The sequence below is a fragment of the Zingiber officinale genome, chromosome 1B (assembly GCF_018446385.1).
Source record: "Zingiber officinale cultivar Zhangliang chromosome 1B, Zo_v1.1, whole genome shotgun sequence".
NCBI lineage: Eukaryota > Viridiplantae > Streptophyta > Magnoliopsida > Zingiberales > Zingiberaceae > Zingiber > Zingiber officinale.
In genome coordinates this window covers 165,558,043-165,570,299 of record NC_055986.1, presented here as the reverse complement: position 1 = coordinate 165,570,299, position 12,257 = coordinate 165,558,043, and the positions used below count along the sequence as shown (strand labels likewise).

The 12,257-nt window shown below is 35.6% G+C and overlaps 1 protein-coding gene across 1 annotated transcript; it reads right to left on the bottom strand.

Moving 5' to 3' along the window:
• Window positions 1-9,012: 9,012 nt before the first annotated feature.
• On the bottom strand, window positions 9,013-9,638 carry LOC121988935 (calvin cycle protein CP12-1, chloroplastic-like). Its single transcript, XM_042542671.1, has one exon. It carries the CDS (start codon window positions 9,530-9,532, stop codon window positions 9,146-9,148), a length of 387 nt encoding a protein of 128 aa, XP_042398605.1. The 5' UTR covers window positions 9,533-9,638; the 3' UTR covers window positions 9,013-9,145.
• Window positions 9,639-12,257: the final 2,619 nt, after the last annotated feature.

The window sequence follows — 12,257 nt, the reverse complement described above, 5'->3', positions numbered from 1 at the left end:
CAAGAAGCAGGATGAGGAATCCACTTGTTTATTTTGCTAGAAGAAAGGTCATATGAAGAAAGGCTGCCTCAAGTATGCCAATTGGCGTGTAAAGAAAGATAAACTTCTCAACTTTGTTAGTTCATAAGTCAATATAACTATTGTAACCACTGACACTTGGTGGATAGATACCGGTGCTACTACTCACATAAGTGTCACTATGCAGGGTTGTCTCAGGAGCCGACTTCTACTTGATGGTGAAAGATATATCTATACAGGAAATGGAAAGACGGCTAAAGTCGAGTCGATTGGTGTTTTTAGGATTTATTTAAGAACCAATATTTTTATGGATTTAGAAAATACATTTATTGTACCATCTTTTCGACGAGATTTAATTTCAATTTCTTATTTGGACAAAATTGGTTATTCTTGTTCATTTAGAAATGGAATTTTCAGTATTTTCTTTAATTCAGTGTTGATTGGTAATGGTTCCTTGATTGATAAGTTTTATAAATTGAACACCTTTACTCCTACAGTTGATAATATAATAATGCATAGTATAGGTACAAAATGCAAACTGATCGATAAGAATTCTTCCATGTTATGGCATAGGTGTTTAGGACATATATCCAAACAACACATAGAAAGGTTAATGTCACATGGAATTCTTGATTCCCTTGACATGTCAAACTTTGATATCTGCATAGAGTGTGTTAAGGGGAAGACCATTAACAAAAGGAACAAGGGTAACATTTTGGAGCTAATACATACGAACATTTGTGGACCATTCCCAAAGTCATCTTGGAATGGACACACATATTTTATTAGCTTCATAGACGACTATTCCAGATTTGACTATCTGTACCTTATTCATGAGATATCGCAATCTTTGGACATGTTCAAAATTTTCAAAGCTGAAGTTGAACTTCAACTAGGTAAGAAAATTAAAGTCATCTGATCCGACCGTGGAGGTGAATATTATGGTTGATATGATGGATCAGGTGAACAACGTCTAGTACCTTTTATGAACTATTTTACTAAGTGTGAGATTGTACCTCAATATACCGTTCATGGTATACCCAATCAGAATGGTGTAGCTGAGTGTTGCAATCAAACCCTATAAGACATGGTAAGAAGTATGATGACTTCCACTTTTCTACCAGAGTCTTTATGGGATGAAACACTCAAGACTGCAGTTTACCTACTCAATAGAGTACCACCTAGTAAGGTAGTAACTAAAATCCCATTTGCGACGTAGACATGTATAAAGCCTAGGTTGTCCAGCTGAAGCTAGGCCTTACAGGCCTAATGAAAGGAAAATGAACTCAAGAACAGTTAGCTGCAATTTTATAGGTTATTCTAAGAAGTCAAGAGGGTAAATTTTATGATCCCTCTAATATATCCTTCTTCGAAACGAGAAATGCCAAGTTTATTGAGGAGAATGAGAGTGATAAGGTAATGCAAATATCTTTTGAGGAATGCATTGGCAATCCTCCTGTGGTCACTAGTAGTACGATTAGTAGCGGCGTGGTTACCATACCGCACATTATAGGCATTACACATCCAGTGAGTGTAGTGAACCAAGATATTTTCATGGCATCTCCAATGCAATTGGAGGAGTCTGCCATTGAAATTAAAGTATTTCCTCATATTGATGAGTAAGTACCTCAACCACCTCAAACACAAGTGGCTTTAAGGTGATCCACAAGGGAATGGAGAACTATGAATTCTCATGATTATGTTTATCTCCAAGAGCATGATTTTGACATAGGGTTGGAAGGTGATTCTACATCTTTCAAAGAAGTCAAACAATGCTCTAACCTTGAAAGGTGGATTAACACCATGCAAGAAGAGTTGAAGTCTATGACAGATAATGACGTTTGGGAACTTGTCGAATTACCTGAAGGAAAGAAGCTCGTTGGTTGTAAATTGATATTTAAACCAAGCAGGATTCAAGGGGCAATGTCGAAAAGTATAAGGCTCGTCTTGTTGCCATGGGATTCACTCAGAAAGAAAATATTTATTACAATGAGACTTTCTCACCTGTGTCGATGAAAGACTCCCTTAGGGTAGTCATGACACTTGTAGCTCATTATGATTTTGAGGTACATCAAATGGACGTAAAGACTGTATTTCTCAATGGAGATATAGACGAGTCTATATATATGGTGCAACTAGAGGACTTTGACTCAAAGCACCTAGTATATTGATTAAACAAGTCCATTTATTATTTAAAGCAGGTGCCCCGTCAGTGGTATCGAAAATTTGATCAAGTAGTTATCTCATTTAGATTTAAAGAGAACCTCATTGATCAGTGCATATATATCAAGTTCAGTGGGAACAAATTTGTTATACTTGTTTTGTATATGGATAATATATTACTTGCAAGCAATAATAAGGGTATGTTATATCAAACCAAATCATTTCTATCTTGTAATTTTGAAATGAAAGATCTTGGTGAAACATCCTTTGTTTTAGGCATATAGATCTATCTTGATCATTCAAGAGACATTCTCGGACTTTCACAATAGACTTATATTGAAAAGGTACTTATAAACTATGGTATGCAGAACTGTACACCTGGTGACACACCTGTGTCAAGAGGTGATAAGTTCAGTTTGCAGCAGTGTCCATGGCTTGAACTTGAAATAAATGAGATGGAACAATTCTCATATGCGTCATGAGTGAGAAGTCTCATGTATGCACAAGTTTATGTTAGGATGTATACTAAAAGCCTAGTTTTTTATATGAACATTTATATTTTGAAATGAGAATCACTCTGGTCAAATGTTGCATGTTAATCCAATTGTCCATTTAATTTATATTGTAGATAACATGGTGTATGGTGTCATATAGAAGATCATATTATCAGTTCCTTATAAATTATAAATAGTAGCTCACGACTGAGATGGATAGGGATAAACCATTGGAACGGTTGTAGTGTAATTTGGAATTAGTTTGTCTTGACTATATAATTACACTAATACACTATGTGTGTATTGAGCAGGACCATTTGAGGTTGTTCTTTTTATACTGATTGCATAAAGGAATAAAACCTCTGTTATTATGGATGTGCGTACTCTTAATCCCGATATAATAACAAACACATATACTTAGTATTTATTTCTTTAATTTATCAAAGGGTGAGATTTATTCAGTTAAATCAATAGGCCCGATAAGTTGGGAAATAATATTATTTATATGGTGTGTTATTGATTATAAAATGAAACTGTATCCTAGTAATCTAAGTTGATGGTGTCCCCTTGAGGAGCTCATAAGGATTATCATGTAAACCCTGCAGGTGGACCTAGTCCGACATGATAATAAGATTGAGTGGTACTATTCTTGGAGCTAGGTGTTAATTAAGTGAGTTGTCAGTAACTCATTTAATTAACGACCATACGATATCTTAAACACAAGGAGACTAACGCACTCATGATAAGTAGGAGCCCATATTGTAATATAGGATTGGTGTAGTAGTTCAATAATAACTCTTTAGTGGTATGAGTTATTATTGATGAATTTAAGTTGGGTGTTCAGGTCGAACACAGGAAGCTCAAGTCCATCAGGAGGCCACAACTAATTCCTCCTCTAGGTCTCTGTTGCAGCCTCTATAAAGTCTCGCATTCACCCGTTTTGGTTTTGCTTCCTACCCAAGAAAGGGGTCGGCCATATCCTTGCTTGGTTCCCAAACAAGGGGTCGGCCAAGCCTTGATTCCTACCCAAGAAAGGGGCCGGCCAAGCCTTTCTTGGTGCCCAAGTAAGGGGTCAGCCAAACCAAAAGAAAAGAAAAGAAAAAAGAAAAGAAAAAAAGGGGAGATTTTTTCTCAATAAAATTAGAGATTTTTCTAAAAAGAATTACGTTGATTCTTTCTTAGAAATTTTCTAAAAAGAATTATATTAATTCTTTCCTAAGAAATTTTTCTAAAAAGAATTATGTTAATTCTTTCCTAAAGATTTTTCTAAAAAGAATTATGTTGATTCCTTCTTAGAAATTTTCTAAAAAGAATTATACTAATTCTTTCTTAAGAAATTTTTCTAAAAAAAATTATGTTAATTCTTTTCTAAAGATTTTTTCTAAACAAAATTCTATTACTTTTTCTCCTTTTTTATCTGGGGCAAAGGGTTATAAAAGGAGAGGAGGTTGTGCAACAAAAATCAACGATTCATAAGTTTTTCTTCACAACTAAAAACTCTCCTTTCCCTTAAGGCCGACACCCATTTTTTCTTTTCTTTCCTCTAGGGTCGGCGCCCCACTTCTTTTCTTCTTCCCTTTTCTTCCCTCTAGGGCTGGTGCCCCATCTTCTCTTGGTGGCCAGAGCTTGGAGGAAAAGAAAATGAAGAGACGAAGCACCTTGGTGGCCGGCGGTTTGGAGGAGAAGAAGAAGGAGGAGGTATTCCTTTCTTTGCATCTTTTGGTGGTAGGCGGCTTGGAAACCAAAGGGGTTCGGGTGTTTTTGTCTTGGAAGATCGTCGCCGGCACGACGTCTAAGAAGAGTAGAGGAATACGACAGAAGATCAAGAGGTCTTTTTCTACGAAGAAATGTACAACTAGTTATTTTTCCGCAGCACAACTAGTTTTGTTTTCTTTGTATGGATCCTGAAATACCAACACAAGAGGCTAGCGATTTCGTGTTTTCATTTTTGTGCTTTGATTTTGTGTTTCGATCTTGTGCTTTGATTGAGATCTCTGTAGTTAAACCTAATGTTACTGTGAGAAGTTTAAATATTCAATTTCTTTGAAAGACTTTGTCTAGGAAGTGGTGGATGATCCCATAACCAAGAAAGCCTAGTGCCTCGCCAACGACCTGGAAGTCAATCCTTGAAATAAATATTTAATCAACTTCTGTAATATTTTTTAACTTTTGAAGAACACAAGAGTTGAACTTTGTGTAAAAATGTTAAGTTTCGTTTTCAATCCAAGTTTAACTTCTGAAGAGCACATGTGTTGCTAAGAAACGTTCTGTGCTTGTACAAATTTTTGTACAGGGGAAACAGAACAGTATTCCAAGAAGCACCCAACAGTTTGTACTCGACCAGATATAATATTTATAGTGGGGATATTAGACAGATATGTAAGTAACCCAAGACTATCGCACTAGAAAGAGGTAAAGAGAGTGATGTAGTATTTGCAAAGAACTAAAGGATATATGCTCACGTATCGGAGATTAGATCATCTAGAGGTAATTGGATATTCAGACTCCGATTTTGCTGGATGCTTGGGAAATAGGAGATCTACTTGAGGCTATATTTTCATGCTTGCTGGAGGGGTCATATCTTGGAAGAGCGTCACGCAGACGCTAGTAGCCACTTCTACTATGGAGGCAGAGTTGGTAACATACTACGAAGCATCCAATCACGGGATTTAGCTGTGAAACTTCATCATAGCATTATAGATCATTGATAGCATTGACAAACCACTTAGGATCTACTGTGATAATAAAGTCGTAGAACTTTATGTCAAAAACAACTACAGTTCGTCAAAGTCTAAGCATATCGACCTTAAGTTTCTAACAGTTAAAGAAAGAGTTCCGAGTAGTCAAATTATAATAGAGCACATCAGCACAGATTTTATCTTGGCCGATCCACTCACCAAAGGCTTGGTGCCTAAGGTATTTCATGCGCACGTTGTGGATATGAGAGTCCTTTTTATGGAAGAAGATCTAGTGGGGGGCTATACTTATCTTATTGCTCTATATTTGATAATAAAGATAAATATTTTATTTTGATTATTGTACGTACTTAAAGTTCAAAACATTAATGAGAATTTCTATGTTTGTTTGACATTCTGACTGTGATATCATCATTTACTACTACTGTTTAGCATTCGATGTTTATAAATATGATACAGATTCCTTTTAGAACCATAAAGTTGATCATGATTTGCTATTACAGTTTAGCATAAGGTATTTCACAAATATGATCTGACCTCTTTTGAGGTCATCTTAGGATCAATTGAAAATTGACATGTACTGATTACATTTCATGTAATTTTCACTCTATACATCTACATCTTAATCTATGTCATTAAGGACATGGTATTGTGATTACCGTTGGGGCTTGTTACGATTGTATACAGTAGCTATGACCTCTTTAGTCCTGTACTAATGAAGTAAATGAACTAGATTATTTACAGGGGTATTCTATACCAATAAAGTTTGATATCAACTAAAGTTTTGCTTGTATTTAATATACAACTCACAAATAGCCAAAGTGGAAGATTGTTGGTTATTATCTCTAATTGGTGGGCTTAATTATAAGTTGTGCATATTAGTACAAACTGAACCCATTAAAGTGATCTAACTTAGGCTTATTGAGTTTCAGTTATTGAATGTAGACTTTGTATGTGTAGAACCTATAGTTCCACATCTATTTCATCTATGGGCTGATAATAGATATCTACTATATATAGGGTTGGTCCCCAAGGGTTTAGGGTTTAATCTTAACAGAGCTTTTGTTTCCCTATTGACCTAAAGCTTTTTCGGCGGCGGCATCCCTAAGCCCCTTGGAAAACCTTTCTTTTCTTTCCGCTGCATCTTCTTCCATAGGGATTATTTATGGACGACGCTAAAGACAAGGATGACTCTTCAACCAGGTTCCTTGTCATATTTGTTTATGTATTTATTTTCCTTATGTCATATTTTCGATGAAACGAAAATCCATATTCACATGTTCTTATTTTTTCTATTCGAATTTTTATTTTGATTATCTAGAATTCATGCGGTTTAGATTTTACAAGAACTATCAGAATATTCTTCGCATGTGCTTGACTGACGTTTTCGAAAATTATTCAACATGGCCATGAGGTGCATCATCAAAACCTAAAGCGAGCAAGGGTCTTTTTATGCACACCCCACGAGTATTTACATCCACTAAGATCATTGATTTCCAATTGTGTATCTTTTCATCAATCAAGTACGTTGGAAACTTACATCCTCATATAATCCACAATTTTGTTTTTCTCATCATTTTGAACATAACTTAAACATAAAAACTATTTCCTTTCAACTCTTCCACCAACCCTGCCTTCATTAGAGGAATTCTAAGTATTCGAAACATGCAACACATTGTCACTAATTTCATCGACAACTTCATCGACCTCATTATCATCATAAACTAGATCATTAGCCACATCGGTCTCATCTCCAATTTGAGATTGAGATTCCTCTTCAATTTCTTATAGGCTAAATTCCTCCTCTAAATCATCTTCAAATTCGTCCATGAAGAAAGTAACCTTTTATCTTCTTCTTCATCTTCTCTCAATCCTTAATCTTGGCCTTGTCTTGTCGATTTCATGAGCATTGCAATTACTTTCATCATGTCGATGCTAGACCTCTGAGTTTGAAGATAACTAATTTTACTTTCTTTTAATTGGGAATTTTCTCATAATAAAAAATCCGCTTCACTTTGTTAAGCCAATCAACAAATCCCTTGGTCAACCGAAGAAGGGAATGTTGTCTCGGTCGACTGATAGCATGATCAGTCGACCATTCCTATTTTAGTAACCGAAGTTCAGATCAAACAACAAAGTAAATAACAGAGTCCAGTCAACCGAAGATAGGGTCGATTGACCGAACACATTTTGTAAGAGAAGATTGGATAAGATTGGGTTGAAAAGCAAAAGGAAATTCAAAGGTTTAGTTGATCAAATAGGGAGTCGGCCGACCGATAAAGGAAGATTTCATGGAAGATACGATCTGGATATATCATGAACTTGGATGCGAAGTTGGGTAAATTTTGGAGGTCAGTCGACTCAAAAGGATTAGTCGAACGAATGAAAAGGTTATAAAAGGAGCCTCGAAATTAGAGGCTGGACAATCAATTCTCTCCACGTCTCATACTCTCCCTATTGTTCAAATTATGTAAGTGCTGCTATGATGTTGAGAGACTCTCTGACAATCTACAATTAATCTTCTACTTCTTCGATTGTTGGTGTATTTATTTTATTACTTACATTTATTTAAGGTAATAGCGATTTGTTACTATCCACTTTCATTCATTATACAAGTTTGCTTCGTCTCCAAAAGTTTTCGAAAAGAAGAACTATAGTGGATTGCCCATCAAAGCGGTCAAAGAGCATGAGCTTTGGAGTAGTAATCGGTTGACCTACGAACCAAGTAACATTGATTGTGTTTTTTTTCTTTACTTTTATTCTATTGCTAATACACTTTGATTTGGTTTTACGAAGAAAAGAAGTTTTCAAACAAATGATATTCACCCCTCTATCGTGATTTTCGGTCTTACAATATCCGTAACTTGTCTATGAAATCATCAATCTCGTCTTGGGTACTACGACCATGCAAGCCTTTCTCAACTGGAACTTGCCTGTTGTTGCAACCGTGACCATGACCACAATGACCTTCCATTGAATTTGATACTGGACTTCCTTAATCGGAATTTGTCAGTTCTGATACCAATTGACGCTAGACAGAATAGCAATTATCCTACAGACTGACGAGAAGTGGTCAATCGTTGGATTCAGACAAATTTGATCTTCCTCACCAAATCCAACGTCTGTATTTGCGTAGGCATGACTGCATTAATCACTTGTGCTGCCTTACCATTTGAAGGTCTTAGAGATAGATGTATTCGAACAATACATGATTTTTGCCACTGAAGATCGACTTTGTATTGATATCTCACTTTTGAGCTTTAAAGGGGCCGGAAAGGAGGATTTTCCAAGCTACTTGACTAGATCATCACCTGTAAATTGATTCATAAATATATATAACTCAGGTTCATATGTTATATATATATATATATACGAGAATGAAACTACACTAAAAATCATATAAATTTGTTGTTCATATTTTGTATATGAAATCAATATAATCCTTTTACATTTCTTTTCCAAATATTGATTGATGGAAGTGTAAAAAAAACTCACTGAGAAGAAAACTCTCTTCTGTAATGCACAATTTACTACAATTTAATAGCTACAATTCAAAATTATATCGAAATTGTATACGATTTAGAGTTAATTAGTGCACAAATCTGCAAAATATTTATCCAAAGACTAAACTGAAACTAGGATTAAAGGCTGAACAAGATATGAAAACTGCAATTGATAGGCATAATCGTTTACATCAACTTTAGATGTTTAAAATAGCTAGCTGTAAATGCAAAGAAGTGCGTTGCATGCTGTTAGCGCGCGCTGAGTACTTGATCAGGTGTCGTAGGTGCGGCACTCGTCGCTCTCGGGGTTGTCCTTGCAGTAGTTCTCGAGGGGGTCGGAGTTGGCCTTGAGGGTGTCCCTGGCATGGCTAGCCGCCGCGCTGAGCTCCTCCACCTCGTCCCACGCCGCCGCGCACTCCCCGGCCACCGCGTCGCCCGCGCACGCCTCCTCCGCCTTCTTGATGCTCTCTTCCACCTTCTTCGATATCTCGGACGGCGTCGACGGCGCGCTCGCCATCACCCTGCAGCCTCGCCCTGCCACGCGGCGGCGCGACGCTTGCAGTCCGATCCTAATTACGGACCTCGGCGACACCTTGACGACGGAGACGGCTCGAATCGGGGCCGAGAGACTGACGCCGGCCGCCGCCGCTGTTGCCATGCTGTTAACTTAGCTCGCCGGATTAATGGTACCTTGGGTGAGGAGGAAAGATCGGGGGTATTTGATTGGCTGCGTGGGCGTTGGAGGACACTCGTTTCTTATCTTCTTCACCGCAAACTTGGAGCCTCCACATCCACACGCTTGTAGATATTTTGTTAATACAAACGGTGAAACAATGTTAAATCTTTGGAAATGTGTGGGAATATAGATATGTCATTTTATAATTTGAGAGTAATATTTATTTTACTTATTATAAAGCTGCTCTAATTAATAAAATACAATATGTATAAGATTTAAATGTTACAAAATTATTTTCTTTTTATCAATTCATAGAATATGTATTTATATATTTAGTTATAAAAATGGTATCTAGATATCAATTTCTTTCATAAAATAATTATTTTATATTAGTTTAGTTTTGAGTGTTAAATGCATATACATCCCTTAGTTTAGAGATCGTTGAATATAGTTACTGATATATGTTTAGTCTCGTATTAAAAAGGAAGGAGAAGTTTGATAAACTTTAAGGAGAAGTTTGATAAACTTATTAAAGAATGTACATCAAATATGTTATATTTGATTGATGATCAAGTTGACATATTTATACATATAAATTAAAGATGGATACTTGAGGCAAGTGGGCACAAATTAAAAATTAAGAGTGACACTCTTAATTTGGATTTTAATTTTATTTTAATTTTTTTAAATTAATCATTTCTTCATGAACAAGTGTGATGGTTAAAGTACCTTTTCATGAATAGTTGTCTCTCCAATATTTCCCAAAGATTGTATCATTCATTATATATACATCTTTTTAACATCTTCTCTAACAATCACTTTTCCATTCTCTACATTGTCTTGGGGGAATTTATAGGTTTGTTGTCTATAAATTCTATTTTGTTTTGAGTATCTTGGAGGGAATTTGTCATCAAACCCAGCAGCAATATAGTGGGGGTAAAATTTCCTTAAGGAAAGTGATTTACACTCAAAGTGAAGTTCTGTCATCGAATATTTCTTTTAACAATCTTAAGGAAATTTTCGATCCATTTTTGCAATGGAAGCCATTGGTTCAAAGTCTGTTTTTGATGCATTCAAGTTGGACAGTTTCGATGGGACAAACTTCATTCGTTGGAAGGACAAATTGTTCTTCCTCCTCACTGAATTGGGTGTCGCATATCTACTGTTGCATGATCTATCTGTGATTCCTGCACCAACTGATAAGGATACTGATGAGATCAAAGCAACTTGGAAGAAACAGGAAGAGGATGAAGTTCGCTGTAGAGGATACATACTAAATGCCTTATCCGACAGATTATATGATCTCTTCCGTTCGATCAAATATCCACAAGAAATTTGGAACGCATTGGAAAATAAATACACATCTGAAAAACAAGGTACGAACAGATTTCTAAGCATGAAGTTTTTCGAATTTCGTATGCTTGATAATCAGTCTGTCATGGATCAAGTCGATGAATTGCTTGTCCTAGTTTCTAGACTCAAGTATCTGAAAATAGAAGTATGTGATCCAGCAGTAATTGCAAAATTGTCAACCACTTAGAATGGATACAGAAAGACATTGTTACACACTTATGAAGATTTCACCATAGACTAACTCATAAAGCATATTCGAATTGAGGAAGAAACTTGAATTCGTGAGAATAAATTTGCTTATGAGTCTGGTTCTAAGGTTAATAACATTGAGTCTAAGAAAGCGGGATATTCTGAAAAGAAAAGAAAGTTTGTTGAAACTTCATCTCAAAATTTTACTAACAAAAAGAAAACTAAGACATGTTACTTCTGTGGAAAGAAAGACCACTATAAAAATGAATGTAGGTTTTACAAGAAACTAAAGGTGGAAGGAAATGTTGGACAAAAAACTGTGAATGTTTTTAAGCGTCCTCCAAGTCCTCTTGATATCGTTGCTATGATTGTTGATCTTAAAATCAGCATGATAATTGAATGCAACATGGCAACAAGTGAAAAATCTGCTGATTGGTGGTATGACTCCGGCGCTTCAGTTCATGTTTGCAATGAAAAAAGTTTATTCAAAAACTATAAACTTGCTGCAAAGGAAGAAAGGGTCTTGATGGGAAACCATGATATGGCCATAGTGCTTGGAAAAGGAACCATTGAGATACAATTTACTTCTGGAAAGAAGATGATCTTAATGAATATACTGCATGTTCCTGATGTGAGGAAGAATCTAATTTCCGCAAGTTTGTTATGCAAGAGGGGATTGAAGGCTGTTATAGAAGTAGAAAAATTTGTAATTTCTAAGAATAGTGTATTTGTAGGACAAGGATATTCATGTGATGAAATGTTCAAATTGAGTATCGATAAAGATAATAATTCTGCCTATATGTTTGTGTCTCTATTTAATTTATGGCATGCTCGCTTATCCCATATTAATTTTAATTCGATTAAGTTTATGTTAGAGCATGGTTTAATTTCATGTCCAAATGGAAATTATGAAAAATGTGAGATTTGCATATAAGCGAAAATGACTAGAAAACTTTTTCCTAAAAATGAAAGGACAACTGAATTACTTGAACTAATAAATTCTGATATATGTGAATTAAATAGTTACTTAACGAGAGGTGGAAAAAGATATTTCATTACTTTTATAGATGATTATTCTAGATTTACACAGGTTTATATTTAATGACAACAAAAGATCAAGCATTTGATATATTTAAAAACTATAAAGTCTTGGTTGAGAATCAAT

What these genes read in the sequence shown, in the direction of transcription:
- LOC121988935 (XM_042542671.1), bottom strand. Translation starts at nt 9,532, where the DNA reads ATGGCAACAGCGGCGGCGGCCGGCGTCAGTCTCTCGGCCCCGATTCGA.